Here is a 23,906-nt window from a genome sequence, read left to right as displayed (position 1 = left end):
TCTCAAGGAGAATCTCTTTTCTCAGGGTTGTTGTGAGCTGGTAGATTGAGGGGGATTGGGTGATCCAGAGTTCAGGGAAATTGGATTTAACTCAAGCTATTGGGCTAATTTCTATTATGACTGAGGGGAATCTGGTCAGTTTAATCATAGGATTTTTCATTAGTTGTGTGTTTTTGTATATAATAAGAAAATCTGACTCTTGCATGCCCTTTGCATTTGTAGATTTCTGTGCACTTCACAAAGAAAGTCAGCATCATTATCCCCATTTTACAGATGGGGAAACTGAGGCACAAACTGACAACATGACTTACCCAAAGGTACCTAGCAGGTCAGTTATAGGGCTGGGCATAGAATCCAGGTCTACTGAGTCCCAGGTCACTGCTCTATCCACTAGGCAATATTGCCTCCTTTGACATGTATAAGAGATGCTAATGTTCCTGGTAGGTGCTTTTAATCAATTTAAACATAATATTAAAAAAATAGACTCCGACCAGAAGACAAAAGCTACCCAAGCTCCTGTCCTCTCATATTTGAAAAGCATGTGTGTGTGTATATTTCAGTATAAAATTTGGTGGTGGTGGTGTATTATCACAAAAATTGTGCCACATCACTTCTGGATGTGAGCAGATCTGATCTCATACAAGTTCTGAAGCACCTTACAAACATTATTTACATATCACCATATCTCTGTCAGATAACTTATTTCCACTGTACCAATGGGTACTCAGTGGCAAAGAGAGTTTAAGTAAAATGCCCAAAGTCACACACTGTAATCAGGAGAACAAACTATATTTGAGAAGCTGGGTGAGGGGAAGATAGAGGTATTTCTAAAGAATGTATGTAAGATCAGTAGAGGAACATAGTGAGTAAACTGTGGGAGAAGAAACTTTCCATCTCGTTTCCTTCTTAGTTCTTTATGTCTAAACAGATGTTTAACTTCCACTGTCATTTAAATGATAACTGACAGTCTAAAACCTGCAGAGGTATTGATAGTCATATAAATAAAGTAGTTGTCTGTCAATCAGGTGGTGATACAGCTTCATGCCAGAGATTGGGTCCCAGAAAACGACCTGAAGAAAAGGCCAACAGCAATAAGTACAGGAGGGTTATAAGTGTGGACATATGCAAAACCATATCATACCCTGCCATACATGTCCCTGTAAGCCTCTGCAATCATAAGTCTTTGTGCATTGCAACGCTGTGTTAGAATATCAATCACCATGTCCTTTTCACAACCTGGAAAGGAAACAAGACAAAATGCCTAAATTAAACCTTTACTTATATTTATCATTGTTAAGTGTAAGTAAGACACCGTGTTTTGTTCAAATGCATTAACCACATTTCTTGCAGAAAAAAATCAACAGATTAATATCAGATTGGTATTTACAAACATCAATAATATTTATCATGCTTATATACCTTTCATTTGCTGGTGTACTACTGACAAATAGTCAAGAAATCTGTATTATTATCAGGTGCATTACCATACTCTCAAGGGGAATGGACTTGAAAACATCAGTAAAATTGGATAAAGGCTTTCATCAAATGAGAACTAGGCATTTGGGTAGAATTTATAGCTAGGACTGGAAAGTTGAGTTTGCATGTAACAATGCTGAATAAATTGTCATTTTTGAGTTATTGATCTCCAAATGGAATGGCTATTTACAGAGGGACTATTGGTTGTAAAATTGCTGAATAAGGTGCTCTGTTGGACAGGTTAAAATAAGATGTTGAAGGATTATTTATTAATACTGATTTCTGAATGATACATTAGGACCAAGGGTTACTTTGTGGAAGAAGGTTATCTATGATCATTAGCTTGTAACTGGTGATTAGAGCTACCTGCTAAATTTATGCAATCAATGTATGACTGCTAAAATTCAAAAGAAGATAGACAATCATTCACAATTAATTCATTTATTTTGCTTTTACCTCCCAAAAGAGAACTCCTGATGATTTGATATGACTTGGTTTTCTAATGACATTCCCAGGACAAATTCATTCCTGGTGGAGCTCAATTGATTTTAGTGGAGATAAGCCATATTCATCTGTTGTTTCTTATATTAAAAAAAAAGATCTGCAGGAACTGTTGCTGCTGAAAACATGAAAAAATGTTTTTTCCTGTGTAAAAAGAAACAACACAATACTATGTCCTTGTTTCTTCCTTTTACACAGGGGAAAATATTGTTTTAAACAGCAATTATTAAACCAAACCTTTACTATTAATAATCTTTGTCTGTGGTGTGGGGTCAGACACTGAGTGGGAGCATAAATAGTTTGGAATTACTGAAGGTCATTTGGGAAAGTCTACTTTAAGCACAGCCTATTAAGCACATTTTCATATTGCTGTTACCCTAGATTTCTCTTCTACTTCCATCTCATTTGTTACATTCACTTTTATCTTAAATTAGATTGTAAACTCTTCAAGGCAGGGACCATGTCTTGTCTGTATGTGTGTACAGCAATCTTGATTGGGACACAATCCCGATTGGGCCTTCTGGTTGCTACCACAGTACAAATATTAAATAAAAATAAATGAAAAGCAATCTGATCTGCTGCATCCCTAACATATAGTAGGTACAGTACATGTCACAGTTCAGGGTAACTGCACCTATCTTCCCCCTCCATGGACCAGTAAGGACATCCACTCTCAGTTCCCCTGCTGTCATCTCTCTTGGACAGATACGTGCACATCTCCCTTCTGACTGGAGTATTTCTGGGCTGAACTCTTCCCTGCCTCTACTGTACCATCCCCGAGTAAGCCAGGCTGCCTAAATGGCCAGCATCTTCACTCTATTTGCTTTTCAAAGACTAATAACACTGTAATTGCCAGTAGTTAGAAGTTACCTCCATTTTTTTTTCTAAGCAAGCTCTTTTATTCTTAAGGTGAAAGCATTACAGAGAAAACATTAAAACTGAGAATTTATATGAATACCAATAAGCCTATCAGAGATCACCCCCCTCTAATTAATTCTTCAAACTCTCCAGACAGGGTTTTCCTGTGGTGAGCAGCTTTCACTTAAAACTAGCTCCCCCATGAGTTAGTGATTCCCTCCTTTAACTAATTTGGGCCTTTGAAGAGACCATGAATAGGTAATCCACCAGACAATAGGCTTATCTTTAAGGCACAGTTAAAAAAAAAAAAGCCCCTAAGGTGAATAATTTGCATTGCGCTCTTCCAAAGTATTTCCTAGGAACCCCACTCACCAAAAGTTCAGCCTTGTCTGGTCTATTGTTTTAAGAGTCCTTTGAAGCACATAACACTTCATAGTATTTATATTAGTCCTGTCTCCCCTTTAAAAAGTTACATGCCATCCCACAATAATACATACATATTTGCATTTTTAATACAATGGCCTAAGATACTTTGACTTAAGGTTTGACCTAGATATTGCCATGTCTGTTACACACACATCTGACAAAGATGATAGGACCACATTCTGTGGGTACCATTTGTAACTTGTTGGTCATGCAAAGAGTTTATTAAGCAGTTGTCTGTTCTTCAAGAACAGGTAATTTAAAAAGGTAATTTAAAAGTGCAGTTTAGCTTGTAAAGACCTTTACATAACTTGTATTTTTATTTTAATTATTCTTTCCAGGGTGTTGCTGCTTTTTTATATAAAGATAAGGATAGCTGGCCCATCAATATAAGAGTATTAAAACCTCAGCTTTGTGCAAGTCACTACCACCAGGGGTGGCTCTAGACATTTCGCCGCCCCAAGCACAGCGGCATGCCGCGGGGAGCGTTCTGCCAGTCGCTGGTCCCGCGGCTCCGGTGGACCTCCCTCAGTGGTGCCTGCGGAGGGTCCGCTGGTCCCACGGCTTCGGTGGAGCCGCGGGACCGGTGGACCCTCCGCAGGCACGCCTGCGGGAGGTCCATCAGAGCCACGGGACTAGCGGACCCTCTGTAGGCATGCCGCCGAAGGCAGCCTGCCTGCCGCCCTCCCGGCGACCGGCAGAGCGCCCCCCCGTGGCATGCCGCCCCAAGCACGCGCTTGGCATGCTGGGGCCTGGAGCCTCCCCTGACTACCACCCTCCTTGGAATTCTACTCCTGACACGATTTTGTCCTGGGACTGTCATTAAAAAGCTAGGTCATATCAAATCATCAGGAGTTGTCTTTTAGGAGATAAAGGCAAAATAAGTGAATTAATTGTGAATTATTTTTTACCTTCTTTTGAATTTTAGTAGTCATACTGATTACATATCAATAAAAACATTGTTCAAAGTTACTGAGGAGAAACCAAGAAACATGGGGCAAAAGCTACCTATGCCCCCAATTCTTCCATTTTTCTCTTTCATAATTCCATTGACTGCCCTGGAATTATTCCTGGTACATCCCGGCCCCATAAATTGGATTTTCCACGTGTGGGGAGTCCTCAGCTGGTGAGGAACCATTAGGCATATGAGTAGTCCTAGTGAAATTAATAGGACAAAACGTCTGAAATTAAACACCTAATAGGTGTTTTTCTTAATAGGGCCTTAAGTTGGCTCAGAAGAATTCTGGGACTGGGACCAGTGTAGCACCAGCCTCATGATCAGGGAGTTGCAAATGACTCTTTTCTGCTATGCCTAGCAGATTCTGGGTGCAGCAGAGAATCTGGTCTATACACAGAAGTGTACCACTACTGTATTCATAAGCTTTTCAAATGGGTTTTCTACTCATTTTTCAAGGCTTCTCTTTCATTGCTGTGTCAGACTCATTTCAGTGCTCAGTTTAAAGTTGTGATGCTTGACCAAGCATTGTCAGCATTGAAAACATATCACATTCCATAAATCGATGCAATTAAAATTCTAAGACCAAGTCTACAATGCAAATCAGGAGAAACATTTTTCTCCACAGCAGATAATCTGATTTTTGTTGCAGTGGTTCTGAAATTGGGAACCATTACAATCATAACGTTATTTTCAATTGTGAGTCTCCCAGTGGACTTTGACTTAGGTATGGTCAGTTGACAGGTTCTGTGGGCATCACACTAGAAATGAGTCAGTGGGGGACTGGAAGGAACAGTTGTAGCTTTACAAAGAGCTGATTTAAAAATTACATGATTTTTTCACCAAAAGATTTTACTTAAAAACAAACAAAAAAAATACCTTAAATTTTTCATTTCTTGAAATTCATGAAAAAAATTCATTGAGCCTGTAGCTCAACAAAAACCATGACTAACTTAAATGAAAACTTAAAATATTTCAGGATATCTTTAGTTGAAAATGGAATCTGATGAAAAATGTAATTGAAAACTCAATATCTGTGTATGCTATTTGCAGACTATTTCCAGGAGATTTTACCATTCAATTAGAAACACAAATGCATAAAGGTAGCTAGATGTCAGGTAAGTTTTTATTTCCATCTATTTTTAACACTTTCACTGAATCTGTGAGGGATGAAATATGAGTATCCGCTACAATGTACCTTACTTTTGTTACATATGTTCGGATTGCTGATCATCTTCGGTGCACTTACATGAATTAGTGGTTGTTTCTTCAATAACATTTCAGAGCATTAAAAATGGGCAAATGAGATTAGTTTGCCAGATGTAGTTTCTCATTAGTAACATTAAATCCATATTAGTAATATTATCATTCAGTATTCTCTTTAATCAATTACCAGCTTTATATAACCCTTTTATAAATACTACTTTATGCAACTGATATGATGATTCTCTATATCAGCAAGTCCATTAATGAAATGCTTTTAATTGTCATATTGCATCTGACTTGGAAAAATGGTTGATTAATAACTAGCTTCTCAAATGTCAAAAACCAAAGTGTTTAAGTGTAAGTTGCAGATAACCCACAGAAGTTTTTTAATGGAAACTTTAGTGATGGGTAGCATGGTGCTGGAGGATAGTCTTTAAGGTTCTTTAGCATTATGCTGAATGAATTCTTGATTTTTTGGGACTATGCAGATTTTATTGTATGAGTTTTAACTCAGGTTCTGTTTAGACAAATTTGATATTAGCTGCAAGAACTATGGCCTGTATTATGTTACCAAGTGCTGATCATGGTAATAAAACATTCTACAGTATAACCACAAATTCTGAATAGAATGTCCTCAGTCTATAATACAGTAGATTTACAATGGATAAAACATTAGATTAAGTCTTGTTTAATCAGCTGAGCACCATTTCCTCACCACATGGCAGGCTGTTGGCTCTCATGAATGAGATGGATGCCATTTTATTTCTCATCTGGGGTCTGATCCTGTGCACACTGAAGTCAATAGCAAAGCTCCCATTCCTTTCAATGATGTAGCCTCCGACTCAAAAAGTATGCAGTTTAAAATCCAGTATGTTGTTTTTACTTTTCAGAGAACAGTTACTTCAGGAGGTTTGTTTATAATGGAAAGTGATTTGTCCGTCCTTGAAGGTAGTGCTCAACACAGCAATTGTTTATCTCCATAAGATTTAATCACACTATTAAACAATGATAGAATGCCAGTTTAAATGTATTATACATATTTTTGGAGGTTTTTCTACACTTTCAAATATATTGATTTCAATTACAATAGAATACAAAGTGCACAGTGCTCACTTTATAGTTTTATTTTCATTAAAAATATTTGCACTGTAAAAAAGATAAAGAAATGGCATTTTTCAGTTCACCTCAGACAAGTACTGTAATGCAATCTCTATTGTGAAAATGTAACTTACAAATGTAGATTTTTTTTTTACATAATGGCACTCAAAAACAAACCAATGTAAAACTTTAGAGCCTACAAGTCCACTCAGTCCTACTTCTTGTTCAGCCAATTGCTAAGACAAGCAAGTTTGTATACATTTACGGGCGATAATGCTGCCCACTTCTTATTTACAATGTCACCTGAAAGTGAGAACAGGCATTTGCATGGCACTGTTGTAGTGGGCATTGCAAGGTATTTAAGTGCCAGATATGCTAAACATTTATATACCTCTCATGCTTCAGCCACCATTACAGAAGGCATGCTTACATGTTGATGATGCTCATTAAAAAAATAATACATTAATTAAATTTGTGACTGAACTCCTTGGGGAGAATTGTATGTTTCCTGCTCTGTGATTTTACCTGCATTCTGCATATATATTGTATTACGGCAGTCTTGGATGATGACCTAGCACATGTTGTTCGATTTAAGAACATTTTCACTACAGACCTGACAAAACGCAAAGGTACCAATGTGAGATTTCTAAAGATAGCTACAGCACTTGACCCCACGTTTAAGAACCTGAAGTGCATTCCAAAATATGAGAGGGACAAGGTGTGGAAGATATAGTCAGAAGTCTTAAAAGAGCAACACTCTGATGCAGAAACTACAGAACCCAAGCCACCAAAAAAGAAAATCAACCTTCTGTTGGTGGCATCTGACACAGATGATGAAAATGAACGTGCGTCAGTCTGCACTGCTTAGGATCATTATTGAGCAGAACCCATCATCAGCATAGAAGTATGTCCTCTGAAATGGTGGTTGAAGCATCAAGGTGGCATACTAATGTTTAGAATATCTAGCATGTAAATACCTTGCAATGCCCACTACAACAGTGCCAAGCGAACACCTGTTCTCACTTTCAGGTGATGTTGTAATTAAGAAGTGGGCAGCATTATCTCCCATAAATGTAAACAAACTTCTTTGTCTTAGCGATTGGCTGAACAAGAAGTAGGACGGAGTGGACTTTTAGGCTCTACAGTTTTACATTGTTTTATTTTTGCATGCCGTTATGTAAAAAATAAAATTCTATATTTATAAATTGCACTTTCACAATAAAGAAATTGCATTACAGCAATTTTATGAGATGAACTGAAAAATAAAATTTCTTTCTCTTTACAGTACAAATATTTGTAATAAAAAATATAAAGTAAGCACTGTACACTTTGTATTCTGTGTTGTAGTTGAAATCAATATATTTGAAAACATAGAAAACATCCAAAATATTTAAATAAATGATATATTATTCAACAGTACAATTAAAACTGCAATTAATCCTGATTTTTTTTAACCTCACAATTAATTGTGATTAGTTTTTTAATTGTTTTGCAGCCCTAGTTTTAATACTCATAAAAAGCCTAGCAGGGTGAATTTGAAAGCTTTCCACGCAGACAGCTATCCTGATGAGGAAAATGTCTCATTCAAAGATTAAATATACTGACCCCCCAGCAATATCAACAATACCCAAAGAGGAAAACAAAAACTTGAAGAGAAAAAATGCTTTGGTGAACTGCAATTTTGTCTGGTTTTTGCTTTCAGTCCATAGATTAGCTATTCCTCAAGAGGAATCAATAATGTAATCTTGTCTCATTTTTTTTTCCAGACATGACTGGTATTTTAAAAGCCAGTATCCTTTGAGAATAGCTAATTTTAGATGTCATAATTAAGAGACTTTTCTTTTGTCTCAAGAGTGCAGGTGAAATAAAAGATAACCTTTAGGAAAAGGAAGCTTAGTACAAAACCCCCAAAAGCTTTGATTAAGTTGTTGTAGGCTTGTGTCTACCCTGAACATACTCTAATTCGTTCCACTGCAATTGCAGAGTTTCTTTTAATGTCAGTGATTTATGATTTTTAGTTAAAAATCAATTAAATAAATCATTGATTATCTCTTTCCATGCTTGATGCCTGTTTCTATGATTGTTCTTTTTCTAAAGGTGTTTCCAAGGATGGGCTGAAAGAAGAGATGGCTTGGAATTGTCAGTCAGGATACACACCTATTCCCTGTAGGGCTCCCCCCAGCATCTGGGCATCCATAACTGGGTTGAAATTTGGAGCTGGGAAGATTGTTCCTTGTATCTGCTAAGGGGGAAAAGAGAGAGTGTTATTTGTAACTGATCATTAATTATATGCAAGATGTCATCAGCAGAATTATGAATGAACCACCAGATTTTGGAACCCTTGTTCATATGAATAGTCCTTCCTTTAATGAGTAAAGCACTGAAGCCCTCTGGAACCTATGTCTGTAATGAGTAAAGGTTGCAAGATCAGGCATGAAACCTGTTTTTTTTCGAACCCATTGACACTCAAAACACATACTTTAGTTTCTATGAGGCTACAAAGCAATATTTCACAAATGACCAGTAAATAATATTATGTTAATCCTTGCGTTCCAACCTCATTAAAGGGGTACAGTCAACTTGATGATCACATTTCCATTGAAAATTGGGTACCTATTGTGGCAAATAGTTCCTACAGTTACTATAACACCTGAGATTAGAGAAAGATATTTGTTTACTTTAAGTACACAAGAGGCAGGTGTATAAAGAGAAAAAGGGGACAAAGGATATTCAGATATGTTTGATGTTAGTCTCAGGCCCACCTGAAAAACATGAGGGGAAACATTTTTAGCAATTAAAAAGAAAAAGTTAGAATATTATTTGAAGGATGCTGAATCACAAAGGAATGCTTTAAGTTAGCCACTTTCAAAAAAATTCAAGTTGAGGAAAAATTAAACAAAACAGCACCATTCAAATATAGTTGTGAGGATTATAAAAAAAAATAGGATGGCCTAAGCAGAATTCAAATAAAGATATTCCTTTGTTTAGTACAGAGTTCCAGGGCTTTAAAACTGCCTTTGGCAGTAGGAGAAAGTAAAAACACGACTTGCATTCAGTTACAATGCTCTCTGTCCAGCTTTAAAATGGTAGAACATTTGGAGCAAATTTGACATACATGGTTCACTGTTTCAGAAATAGTTGGCAACTAAACAGCATCTTACATTCAAACTTAGCACAAGAAAGCCATTTTAGTTTAAATTTCTTAAGATCAAGCAGATGTCTTATTGCTTAAATAAGCCACCAAAAGTATGGACACACTGGAAAAAATAATTTCAGAAGTGGAAATTGTAATTAATTCCAGTCTGTTAGATTCAACAGGTCTTTTAAATTTAGCACTCACAATAGATCAGTAACCTATGGCATGCACATGGAATTTGTTTTTAAGATTGGTGGAGAAGATGTTTTCATTAGACTGATGTGGCTTATGGATATCTCAAGATGAATGTGAAAGATCAATGGAAACAATCTAAATCTAATTTGTCTAGGTATTTCCATAGTGTCCAGTACAGAGAAAAATTTGCAGAGATTCTTTGATGTATTGTTATATAGACATAATTTATATTATAGGCAGATGTGATAGAAAATAAATTACAAAATCTAGTGAAACTGCTACTCCTACTTTACGCTGAAGTTATTTTTCTCTGCCTAATTCTCCAGCCTCTAAGGGAAAAGAGGTTATCCTGCAGAGATTCAGTTACAGTGAATATACTGGACCTGGCATATAAAATGGTTGTTTCTATTTACCCTTGAAGAAAGGTTGTTATTCAGAGGTGAAAGTCTGTCACAGATGATGGTATTGATGTTCTTTCACTACACACACCCATCTCTGAATCTCAACTCTTCTGGGGGAAATAGAAACAACCATTTTATATGCCATACAGAGGTCATATGACTAATATCAATGAACTCTCACAGGCCAGGGAGGGATAGCTCAGTGGTTTGAGCATTAGCCTGCTAAACCTAGGGTTATGAGCTCAGTCCTTGAGAGGGCCACTTAGGGAATCTGGGGCAAAATCAGTAGTTAGTCCTGCTAGTGAAGACAGGGGCCTGGGCTCAATGACCCTTCAGGGTCCCTTCTAGTTCTAGGAGGTAGGTATATCTCCATTATTTAAAAAAAAAAATCATCTCAGACGTGAAGTCAATAGTGGAGGAATTAGAAGAATAGCAACAAACATGGAAGGGTTAGAGGGCATGATTTATGAGGAAAGATTAAAATAACTAAGCTAGTGGTGCTCTCACTGGATTTTCATGACTAATTTATGTACCTGTATGGAACTGCATTGACCATCGTAGTGCTCCATATGGGCACAATAGTTCATGTGAATCCAGCTGCCGGACTGGGGCTTAAAAATATTCACTGTTTAGCCAAGCTATACAAAGTGAAACAATTGTCAGCAAAAATGTGAAAGGTGTGATTAAATAGGAAGGAATTGTTTGGCATGATGCAAAATATGATAGCTAGTAGTAATGGAATTAAATTAAGAAAAAGGAAAGATTCCCAACAAACACCTTTTTAGGCCAATCAATAGTCTCCCAAATGGTGGAAACCCATTAGTAGATATTTAAAAGTAGACTGAACACAGTGAGGAATTAGATTGTAGGGAACAATTTCTTAGTGGACAGAAGGCTGGTCTAGATGTCCAGAAGGTCTTATCCATCTCTACTTGCTATGTCTGCCCCAGAGCTCCAAGTGAGCCAACAAAAGCTGTGGCAGACATGAGGACATGGGTCATAGTGATTAGAGAGGGATAAGACCTACTGGACACCTAGACCAGGGGTCGGCAACCTTTCGGATGTGGTGTGCTGAGTCTTCATTTATTCACTCTAATTTAAGGTTTCGCGTGCCAGTAATACATTTTAACATTTTTAGAAGGTCTCTTTCTATAAGTCTATAATATATAACTAAACTATTGTTGTATGTAAAGTAAATAAGGTTTTAAAAATGTTTAAGAAGCTTCATTTAAAATTAAATTAAAATGCAGAGCCCTCCCGGACCGGTGGCCAGGACCTGGGCAGTGTGAGTGCCACTGAAAATCAGCTTGCGTGCCGCCTTCGGCACGCGTGCCATAGGTTGCCTATCACTGACCTAGACCATCCTTCTCTTCATTAAGAAATTGTACCTTACAATCTATTTTCTCACTGTGTCCAGTCTACTTTTAAATGTTTCTACTAATGGGTTTCCACCATTCGGGAGACTATTAATTTTTTACAAAGAACTTTTTTCAAAAGATATAACCTGTCAGTCAGAACTGAGATGTAGTGAGCATCAATAATTTGTGCTCACAAGTACATGTTCTTGAAACTCCCAAAGCAAAATGGGTTTAAGTCCCTTCTGTAGAAAAGAAACAATTACTAGCATATGGCTTAGGGGTGATCATGAGCACAGAGATGGGGAGTGCATAAAGCATATGTACTCTTGTCCAGAAAAGCACCAGACAATATAAATTATGGATCTTTGACAACAGGCCTAATCCTTGCATATGCTAAATTGCCTCAATTGTCCTCTTAAGAGGTACTGCTCAGCTCAGTATACCAGGCCCAATGTTAGTAAGGAAAATCCAAGTCAATAAACAGCCAAACTACATTACCATCAAATCAAAGGAACAATGATTTTAAATGGAAAGAATTACATATGTAACTTCAAGGCAACTCCTTCTAGAAAACATAGTACAAGAAAAACATTTTTAATAAAAATCCTAGAACAAAATTTGAGCAAACAGCTCGTTCCAAAATATTAAATTACCTCACCCAGTACTTAGCTTTGATCTTGGCTTCTATCTCATACAAATGTTTGTGTCAGAGTCCACTTCCTAATTAGCTGGTCATTGTAGCTCTCATTTAACTTTGACTGATTTCTCAGCAGACCCAGAATTCCACCAAGATACAAAAAGTCACTGACCTGAAGTTTGTGTTGCTTCATATAATATTAAGGCCTCCATTAAGGCCCTGAAATACTAACAACTCAGTGGCTGGCTTTTAATTCAGAGCTAGTATTATGAAAATAAATACAAAGAAAAAAAAGAACTGTGCTTCTTTAAGAAAATGCCCTTCTTATTTGTGAGACGTGGATCCCCAGTCCTTATAATTTGAAGCTTTGAATGTCAATTTTCTGCCAGGACCACTTTATTTTCTGAAAGCCATCCTGAAGCACTTTTTGTAAGTTAGATCATTGGGGCTTTGAAAGTCTTTGGGGCTCCCGCATGTACAAAACTTCATTGCATCTGTTTTTTCCCCAAATCTTCATAAAATGCAGATATAGGTCTGAGCCAAATGCTGTATCTGAACTTTGGACAAGTTCAGGCCTGACTCCAGTGTGGTGACTATATAATGATTCCTCATTGTCTTCTGTATGTTACAATTACAAACCTTTTATACAGGACCAAGGGATTTCAAAGAGCTTTATAATATTCACTGAAAGTTAGTCAAAGGAGAGGGAGGACAACCACATTGTGGTGGCCAATGGTAATTTCAAAGAACCTGACCCTCAACTGGTGTAAGTGAATAACTTTGAAGTAAATCCTGTCTTGGAAATCAATGGAGCTATGCTGATTCATACTAGCTGAGGATCTGATCCTCTGTATTCTGTGGCATCTTCATACTGCACCATCTTGTGGAGACATGATGGTGCATGGCGAGAAACTTGGGGGCGGGGGGAGAAAGTATTTGGAAATGAATTCAGATCTCCATGAGTCACTATATGTTAGTGCTAGGTAATGCCTGGCCCTTGTGCAGGTGCATTTGGTGGGGAAAGAAGAAAGATTGCGGAAGGAGCTTTCACTTCTGCTTGTACTATTGGGTTATCCGGGAGAGGGGGCGGGCGGAAGCCCGCCCCATGCTAACGGATCCCCCCAGGAGGGGGAGATCCCACCACCCCACGGGAACGGGGCGGGGACAACTAACAAATAAAAAACAGAGGGAGGAGGTCAGGGGGGGGGGGGGAGGGAGCCTGGAGGGGACACCGAGCAGAGAAGAGACACCAGCCGGACTGCCCTCCTCGCGGCACAATTGCAGCTCTTGTTCTTGGGGAAAGTACAGAGACTGCTCCCAACTAATGCCAGGGGAGCAAGCCACCCAGAAGAGAAGTAGAGGACACACCCTAACCCTTTGTGTACTTTATCTTCCTTACACACTGATGCAGAGGCCAGCCACAATCTGTTGCAGTCATTTGAGAGACAGATTGGGGGTATGGCTGAGTTAAGTTAAAACCATTGTGTTATAAGAATGCAATTGTGTGATTGTAACCCTCAGTTTGCATTGTAATCATCTTTGGAAAACCAGACTAATCTTGACAAGGGCAATCTATTCTAGACATTGTGTGCTCACATTAGGCAGTGGGACACCTTGGAGAGGACTATCAATGAGAGAGCCATCAATGTTGAATAATTATTCCCTACTAGACCAAGGGGGTTTCTACTAACAGGGCCTTTGACTGGACTCTCTACACAGAAACCTTTCTGGGAGAATAGGGATGGAGTTTCCTGGTCTAAATGTCAGGGACTAGGATATGGGTGGTTTTGTAGGGATAGGATTTTATATTTGGATTAAAAGTCATAGTTTATCATGCCAGCCACCTCTTTTTAAATAGCAGAAGGGAATGACCCTCTGGGGCATTGGTAGAAACACATCTGACAGACAGCCAGTGTCTGTACTGGCAGACAGCCAGTCCTGGTACCTAACAATTGACTATAAAAGGATTAACAAAGGTACAATACCTATGGCTCCTATTGTGGCAGACATAACACAGGTTATACAAAAGGTCCATGCCACATCAAACTATTTTTCAGTAATCAACGTAGTCAACTCTTTCTTTGCTATTCCCCTACACTCTGATTCACAGGTTTGTCTTGCCACAACTCCAAAAGCATCAGATTGTGACCAACAAAGCCTGGCTCCCCTCTGCAATCAATGTGGCTGGCCACTAAATTAATCCAAACTGGTAACTATAAACATCAACTGGCAAAACTGTGTGCATGGTGTGTATGCTAATTACTGTATTCTCAATAAATGCAGCATGTTGCCTTCTCCCTTATAAAAATGTCAGGTACTTTATATAAGCATAACAGTTTTACCTAGTGATCAGAGCTGGGAACAGGAACTAGAAGTCAGAATCAAAGTCAAGAACCAGGCAAGGAAGCAGGGCTGAGGTAGATAGGAACAGGACAAACACAAGGTAGGAGTAGGTATAGAATAAGGCTAGAAACAAGGAAGGCATAGAAGAGAATGAAGTTGTAGGCTCAAATAGCGAATAGTTAGTAATCTGTTGCCCTTGCTGAGCTTAAATGCAGATATGTTGATGCCTTGCAGCCAAGTGGGAGGGTTGCCCAATCAGGTAAATCTGCTGCAGCCCAGCTGGGCTCATTAACCAGCCTGAGGGATGTGCTAGTTAGCCCCAAGCTCAGCTGAAGAAGTGTATGTCCGTCTGTTAGTCTATAAGGTGCCACAGGATTCTTTGCTGCTTTTAGAGATCCATACTAACATGGCTACCCCTCTGATACTTATGTCCATAGTTCCTGACACTAAGCACATGATTGGGAAAGCTGCCCCCTGACTAAATATGAGAGTCATTATTTAAGGAGGCTGCTTTACTAAATAAGAAGCTATTCTGTTGCTATTTATAAGCAAACCTTTCTAGGAAGAATGAAAGCAGGGGAGACTCTATCTAGCTTAAGAATACTAGCCAGAACTCAGGATTTATAGGCAGCATGAGATCTGACTGAGAAAGTCTTGTTCAGGGCTCTTTGTTATTTTTCCATAGATCTGTAACTCTTGTTTGCTTTTCTTTAAAGAGGAAATAATTGTGGCTTAAATTCTTTTATTAAGCTTTTGTTCCTTGCTTTACAGCCATTTTGTCCATGAAGAATGTAACAAGGAAAATGGCAGGGAGGAGGCTGGGGAGGGTTGAGCATTGGTTCTGGGGTCTAGATAGTTGGACTGCAGAGTTTCACTAACCAAGGAGAGTGTCAGATTGCAGGGATGCACCTGCAAGACCCAGAGAAAGAAACAGTGATCAGTCACTATCTAGACACACAAGGCTTAGAAGCCCTGGCTGGTACTGAATAGTAGGATCCAATTACAAGAGACTGGTGTCAGCCCAGAGAGGAGGGCCAGTTTGTAATCCTCTAACCAAGACAAATGAAGCAGAATAATCAGCTTTATTTTGAGGCAGGTTTTGAGAGCTGTTTGAACACCAAAATGCAGTTACAAATATTACTGCTTTCCTTTGTGCAGGCTGACTGAGTTCTGCTATGCCTGAAACTAGCATACTCAGTTTTTAGTCCATGGCTGCCTGTGTTTTGTCTGTACATCATATGGCTCTTTTTTGATCTATTTTGTTTAGGAAAAGCAGAAGGGAAAAAAACACCATGCTGCACACCTCATGACTGCTCCTCCATCTGCTTGGGCTTTAGAATGGCCCCGGCAGGAGTGCTTATTCTTTCCCCCTTGTCATTTCCCTACTTTTACTTTAATTTTCAAAATACACTTTGTCTAACACATCCTTAGAAAATCCTGACCATAACAGTGAAATCTCTCAGAAAGAAATATCTCCCAGTCTATAGGTGAAATAAGCCTTTAAACACCCTCCAGTGAATGAACTATCCAACAGCGTTCTGAATAATTCAAGTAACAACTCCCCATCAATCAGAATGAATTATTAGACAAGTCATAACACTGTTGTCTTTGAGCTGTTGGAATTTGATGTACCAATCACATTACAATAACTGTTTCTGAAGATTAGTGTAAAATATTTTTCAGGACCACAGAGCACATCATAAATAACAGAGAATAAGAACCTACAGAGTTACTACAGTTTCCTTTCCAAAATAGGAAACAGGTAGTGACAAATGCCTTGAGACAGGTCATTAGCTGTGGATGATCAGCTAAGAAAAGTAAGAGAAAACACTCTGTTGCTAATTAAAGCCACCCTAAATAGAAGAAAGGTAAAGAATTAACTAATATGGCTACTAGGAGAACTACTAGCCCTAAAGAAACAGTGGTATACGATAATTTACCTTAAGCAATATTGACACCAACTGCAGACTTGACACCATCAAATTAGGCCTGAATAGAGACTGGGAGTGGCTGGGTCACTACAAAAAGTAATTTTCCCTCTGTTGATATTCACACCTTCTTGTCAACTGTTGGGAATGGGCCACATCCACCCTGATTGAATTGGCCCCGTTAGCATTGAGGCCCCCCCAACCCCCAGTAAGGCAGCTCCCATCTTTTCACGTGCTGTATATTTATACCTGCTTACTGTATTTTTCACTCTGTTCATCTGATGAAGTGGGTTATAACCCATGAAAGCTTATACCCAAATATATTTGTTAGTCTCTAAGGTGCCACAAGGACTCCTTGTTTTTGCTGCTACAGAAAAAGAATCTTAAAAAGAGCCAGGAAAGAGAGTAGCAATAGTCAAAACAGTGGATTAAGAAAAAAACTAGGCCAGAGTTGCACAAATAACATTTTGCCCTTACCTTAGAGAAAGAAATGGTTTAAAATAAGCTTGGGAAAGTTTGATAATTAAAGTTGTTGTTCCTTTATTGTAATTCAGTACTCTTATACTTAAACCTTAAAAAGCTAAACCCAAACCTTTGATCTCCAGACTGACTAAATTTCTTTGATCTACAGAAGAATAGGTTTATTTAAACCCAAACTTTCCCTGTAATTACAGTAATATGAGTTCAGTTTTAGATTGCTAAAATTGGCTTTGTGTTGATATTTGTGGCATTCAGAATAGGGAGGTGTCTATTAAAATACTTGAATAATCTTGTAGGCATTAAGGTCTGCCTATTTTAGGGCCCAATCCAGTTTTCATTTAAGTCAATAGGCATATTCCCATTCCCCTCAGTAGAAGTTAGATTAGACCCTTAGTGACTCTTCATGACCCTATAGACTACTTTTAGTCTCACAAATTTGAAGTTTTCCTCAGTGGAAAAGTCAGACTTTAATTATTGACAGCAGGCCAATAGTACAGCCACAGTATTTTATCCCCAGTGTAAAATGCAATATTATCTGACCTCACTAAATTGACTATGCTTTTGCTGCTTTCCACATATAAAAATGATTAGGCAGCAGTATACATGGGAAATAATTGATAGTGGTGCTGAAATATGAAACTGCTAAAATCAGAGAAACGGCAGAACAAGAGACTAAACTACAAAGATCTAAGTGATCTTCATGCTCATGGCAACCTTGTGAGGCTGAATTTCACACTTACAATGCACATATTGCCATTTGCTGTGTGCAGAAATTACATTTCATGGTGATATTAACTCTACTGCAGTAAAAATGGTATTGCAGTTTTCTGCAACAAAGATGATGCCAATGTATTTTTACAAAGTTTTTGTAATTTAAAGTAAATTTTAGGGGTGTTTTCACTTCATTTAATTTCCCTAAATAGACCATTATCCAACCCAGCACCATGAGCAAAACAAAATGTTTTTCAAATGACAGGATTCCTGTCTGAATGTTAAAAAGAACAGAAACACTTGAATCATTTACCTTTTCTGGCATTAGGGCCTGAACCAAAGCCTATGGTTAAAGTCAGTGGATGCCTTTCTGTTGATGTCATTGGGCTTTGGATGAGGCCTTAAGGGAGCAAAAATGTCAGGCAGTGATTTCAGAATTGATCATTTGAAGCTCTGCTGAGGAAGGAAAGGAGAGGTTGGTATAAAGTCTTCTTCAGACAGAGGAAGTGACAGAGATCTCTCCAGTAATAAATTCAACGTAGAGAAACAAATAAGCAAGCCAAACTCCTGTTGACTTCAGTGGTAGGACTAAGTTGGTAGGACTAAGTTGAAAGGGAAATATAGTATGCACTAGGAGTCCAGTTCTGCAAGGTGCTCGGCAAATTCTGTGAGATGGGTAGCTGAAGTGCTAGAAACCTTGCAGAACCAGGCCCAAACTTGACATTTGTGCTGCTCTGCCCTGAGTTGCTAATGCCCTATATATGCATTTTGATTATTAGAGATGTTGCACTGAAGTAATTCACTTTCTATGTTGTCCAGAGTTATGATACTATGAATATTGTGCTGAGTAATTCATTTATGCCTTTTCATTTTGGTAGATTAACAAAGGTATAAAATCCAGGCAGACTGAGTTTAGACTCAGTCATGATAAATTGTGATTCTTGCATAGGTATCAGACAGTTCTTATATATGGACATTAAATGGGCTTTTAACTATAGTTTACACATGAGAGCTATAGAAGGACGATTTATCTTCACTGATTATAAATCAATCACATTAAGTAGGTTCCTCCCGTAAATAGCTTTTATTGATACTATTCTGGGGAGGAACCCAAGATAAATAAGCAGTTTTAGATTTCTCCAATATCTAAATGTACTTTCAATTTCCCAAGGGGACTCTAGTATATAAAGAAACTGAATTCAGGACTGTGAACCTTTTTATTATCATCTGGAACCTGACCTATATCCATTCAAATAAAAACACATCAAAATTTGGCCTTTAGGAAATAGCGTTCTATAGAGAGCATTCAGAAAACGTGGGCCTGAACCTCAGCTGGTATCAATGGAGCTACCATGATTTACATCAACTGATGATCTGCCCTCTTGCCTCAGCTTCTTTGCCAGCTCCTGAATCCTCTTCCACACATCCCTATATGCTGGCAATATCTTCTTTACTAAATATACTTCAAGCTCCAGCCATTGTCTTCATGAAACGTCTAAAATCTCACATTCAAGATGTAGTGGACACTTCCTGATTTATGTATGCTCTGTCTTACTACTGTACAGCACTGAGTACATTTATACTACTATACACATGACTATGGGTCATATTTTCAAATCCTCTGCCCTCAAAAATACCCATGCATGCATAAACTCCACATTTATATGCATAACCAGAACATGGCATGTGCAATTACTCAAATGTGGCTTTTGTACCTGCAGCTGCATCTAAGTGCATTTTTGTGGGTATAACTTTAGATGCCAATTTTGGAAATGTGGTTACACCAACAGACTAAAAATACTAGATAAGGTTCAGTGAAGGAAAAATGCAAAACACACCTGCAAGGGCTTAACAAAGAGTACATTGTATGCTAATTTTAAATATATTGTTTTCACTTTGACATATTGGTCACAACATTTTGGTCTACCTATGTATTGGTTTTGCTGTAACACTGTTTGAAAAGGTAGCATTCATCATGGTTTTTCAAGTGAGAGAGAAGATGTATCAGGGAACCAAGTTAGCAGAGAGTCAGTTACTCCTGAGTCAAGGAGGAACATGAGGGTCATCTTGTGGAGTGTTTTAGGGTTGGGTAAGGGAATAATTTACCATTGAACTTGTGTAACTAGTCAGTAGATGGCTAGCTGCAGATCTGACCCTTGCTCTATATAATTCCACTTCAAGGTGATTCTACGTGGGAGTTCTCCCTCTGTTTTCTTATCACCCACCTGAGTGGCTGGACCCACTCCAGAAACATCCCTCCATCTTCTAAGACTGGAACACGTGCAAAGTGTCCACAAGCAAAGGAACTTTCTGCTGTTTGAGCATCTTCCATCTTACCTACCCTTCTGTCCTTCCCTCCCTGCTGCTTCTCACTGTCCCTCATGCTGATGTTGTATTTGTTTATTTTATCTGAGAGACCCAATGATTTTAAAACTCTCTTATAGTCTCTTGCTGCCTCCAAATACCCTCCTGTGCAAAAATACATGGCCAGTTGTCATAGGTGTGGCCTGACTGATCACTTTATATGTGGATGTGCTCGCTTGCACGTAAATGCCTGTAACTATTTGAATAAAAGATCCTTCCCAAACAGTTGTGAAAACATAAAACTCGTTTGCTTGGATGAAGTGGGAGGGGAATGAAGAAATAAGAGATGGCGACTGAAAGGTGAAGCAGAATTCATAAAAAGTAGGCAAAACTTGTTTGCATTGGTCTCCCAGGTCTAAGTAAGAGTAAGAAAGTTACAACATTTTCTTCCATCAACCAAAGCTTTGAGCAGTATAACACAAGCCTCAGTAAAGGCTCAGGCTGTAGCTATCTGCTTTCACAGTTTTTATCAAATTATGGCGTGTAAAGTTCAGACAATGCAGTCTTATGATGGAAAAAGTAATCTGAAGTATGAACAACCTTCTAATAATATTTGTTCAGTAAGTCATACCGCTGATAACAAGCAATCTAAGTCAGATTTCCTTGGACTGAATGTTTTCAGCTGTGAATACCTTCTAAAAGAAAATTAATGCTTTAAAGCTAGCTATGTGCTTGCAGTCCCTTATGAACTAGCTATGCTTCCTCAAAGAGATCCTCTGGGGTACAGCTTCTGAGGGGAGGGATAGCTCAGTGGTTTGAGCATTGGCCTACTAAACCCAGGTTTATGAGCCCTAATCTTTGAGGGGGCCATTTAGGGATCTGGGGCAAAATCAGTACCTGGTCCTGCTAGTGAAGGCATGGGAGAGGACTCAATGACGTTTTAAGGTCCTTTCCAGTTCTATGAGAGAGGTAATCTTCATATATTATATTATTATTAGATAAAAATTGCTAAGAGTAGTTTTGATTTATGTGAATCTATTAAATATATTTCACATCATTTGAAAATTATATGATGCAATAATGGAATGGAAACTTTTCAACATAGCTAATTCAGTCATCCTCAAAATCCTCCTGTCTTTTCCTGATATATGTATTTTATAAAGGACAGTGGCTGCCTTCCTATCTAATTTCTGGTAGTTTTTCTGTTTGTGTACTCTTGGGAGCCATTTCCAGTATGCAATCACAATAATGAAGTCAGATAATGTTTCTTTGTCTGGCAGGATTGCCGTTGTGAGCACTTTCTGGTTTGCATTCTTAAGCCTTGATGTATTCCAATCAAGATAATCTTCCACCCAGCCATATACAAAAAATGATGATTATTTTAAAACATTAACTAATAATTCTAAAAGTAATGCTAAGTATGATTTTGCTTTTTCTTGTGTTTCTAAATTAATATTGTATTGGGATATCTCTAGGAAATAGTTAGGGCTAGATTGTGCCTTTAGCCCTTGGTAAAAGATTGTGTGAAACTGCACCATGCCAGAACTAGCCCCCGGAGGCACTGTGACTCAGATACACCTCAGAGTCACAATACCTCCTCTTCTTTTTGTTCTGAGGGGTAGGGAAGTAATGTTCTACTGACATATACCAATCAAGGATCCACTTATTCCCCTTCTCTTCCCACCCCAGCTCCGGGAGAGCGTAAATGGGCACACTTCAATGCAGACATGCCGATTTATACCACGAGAGAATTTGACAGTATTTTGTTTAGGGAAAGTATACCGTCAGATTTTGACACACTCTTTTACACTGAGTAGTACCTCACTCTTGAGCATTCCCTGTATTCCCCTGCTTGACATAATAAGGGTAAGTTACAGTTAAACACAGTGAACAAACAGACAAAATATAGAGGAATTTTAGACTATCTATTTGATAATACTCAACTGTGTTTACAAGTTATAATATCAAATAGATGCAATATCATTTAATCTTAGTACTGTAATATTATATTTAGCAATCTTTAGTGATCTAAAAAGTGAAACTATTCCCTTATGTGATAATGTAATATACTAATATTAATGCCAGGCAATACTATCAGTACATGATACTAATTACTCAGATACTTGTTTAATCAGAAGAAAAGAAACTGAAATTGGTGACTTCTGCAGATTAAATTAATCCTCTAGTTGTGTCAGACTGCCAAATTCTTCCTCCTTACTCTAGTAAAATGAAATACATTAATAACTCAGCAAGAAGAAAGAACGAACCTTTAGCTCTTTAGTGGGGCTGTAGGTCTAGTAATGAACTCGAGATCCCAAATCGCAGATCAAAGACAAACACATTATGGAAACCTATTCAATAATTATTTGTCTAGAGAAATAAATAAGTGCAATATAGTTTTCTAGAAAGAAATGCTTTGTCAGTGAGACTGGAATAATTTGCCTTCAGATACATAATTAAAGAAAAAACTGCGAATGCTTTCTGAATTGATTTGTAAAACAATTGGGGATGCACACACAGAGCATTTTGGAAAAATACATTATTACACTAGCATTAATTATTAAAAGGTTCTGAAATTCCTTAAACGGCACAATTACCCAGGTGCCGTGTATATAATGCAGTTTCATGTTTTGCTCTCAAAAAGTATTGAGTGCATGCAGCTTGGTTCAATTTATTAATCTGGCACATTTAATCAACACCACTTCCCATGTTTAGTCACTTAATGGAGAGTCAATTTTTCATTTTTGAATATTTTTCATTTTCAAAATATAAACAAATTGAATATGACTTAATACATCCCCAACAAAAGTAAATGCTTATAAATGACAAAAAACATATGTACATTACACTATAACACAGAATATACATTCATCTTCTAAAGAAAAAGATCTGAAATTTAAATATATAGATATGTATGAAACATAACAAATGGTAATATTTATTAATTCCATCTGATGATTCAAAAGTTTTGTTTATTTTTAATGAACTGTGTGACACTGTATGAATACAATAGCTATTAAAAGCCTATACAGTGTAAAATCTTATATTCCATCTTAAATTGTTCTTAGACCAAATCATGCTGAATTTCTATGTATTCATGTTGACGCATTCAAAGGAAAGAGACATACTCCAGAAAAGCAAAACTTTTTTTAAACCAATATACCAGTCTGCTCTCTCTGATTCTGCAAATAAAACTTCTTGACAAGTTTTTTGACTATCAAATTAGTCCTAACTAAGTTTCTTTCAGCTTGTATTTATTTTGTAAGTCTGCTTTTTTTTAAATGGGTTAATCAAAATGCTATAGTTCAATATAAATCATTATTGTTTAGTGATGGTACAAAATTAGACCTTGATCTCGACCTCAGAAGTAAATGGTAAAAGACACATTTTGTCTTAGATTTAAAATTTTAATTTAGCCACTGCATGTGAACTGTACAAAAAACTTTCTCCATGTTGTCCACATTTTAGATACCACATATAAACCTTGGGCAAGATCTGTAGCTGGCATAAATTGGCAGTAGATTGACTACAATGGAGGTGCACTTATCTGGGCTCCTAACGTTCTGTTAAGGTTGACAACTCAAACTGAAAACTTTGAAAGATTTAGCAGAGCTGATCATTATACTTACATAATCTCCACAATACATTTTGGCGTAAACCTTCAAGTTCAGTAGAGCTGAAAGTAGGATTCAGAATAAAGACTTAAAATTGCTGTAACTAACTCTTATTGCGTTGAAGAGGACTGACCGGAATCATCCAATCAAACTAATACTATTCTACCAATCTCATTCGACTCCCAGGTAACAATGAAGTAGAAGCAGCTCTTGGCACTGCATGTCCCCAGATTTTACAGATTCACTGTGTATACTAAACCATTATTCATATATGACTAAGCA

At 37.8% G+C, this 23,906-nt stretch overlaps 1 protein-coding gene across 1 annotated transcript in view; it reads right to left on the bottom strand.

Annotated features, from left to right (window-relative positions):
• The window catches only part of ANXA10 (annexin A10), a 46,165-nt gene extending 22,478 nt beyond the window's left edge, over window positions 1-23,687 (bottom strand). Inside the window, exons 1-3 of the mRNA XM_039541499.1 lie at window positions 23,640-23,687; window positions 8,675-8,759; window positions 1,142-1,236 (exon numbers count right to left, since the gene is read on the bottom strand). Of these exons, the coding sequence (XP_039397433.1) occupies window positions 1,142-1,236; window positions 8,675-8,759; window positions 23,640-23,657 (198 nt within the window). The 5' untranslated portion in view covers window positions 23,658-23,687. The remainder of the gene's footprint in view (window positions 1-1,141; window positions 1,237-8,674; window positions 8,760-23,639) is intronic.
• Between the last annotated feature and the right edge of the window lie 219 nt (window positions 23,688-23,906).

This window comes from Mauremys reevesii, linkage group 5, assembly GCF_016161935.1.
Source record: "Mauremys reevesii isolate NIE-2019 linkage group 5, ASM1616193v1, whole genome shotgun sequence".
Taxonomy (NCBI): Eukaryota; Metazoa; Chordata; order Testudines; family Geoemydidae; genus Mauremys; species Mauremys reevesii.
The sequence above is the reverse complement of the archived record's forward strand: the minus strand, read 5'-3'. Positions and strand labels throughout refer to the sequence as shown.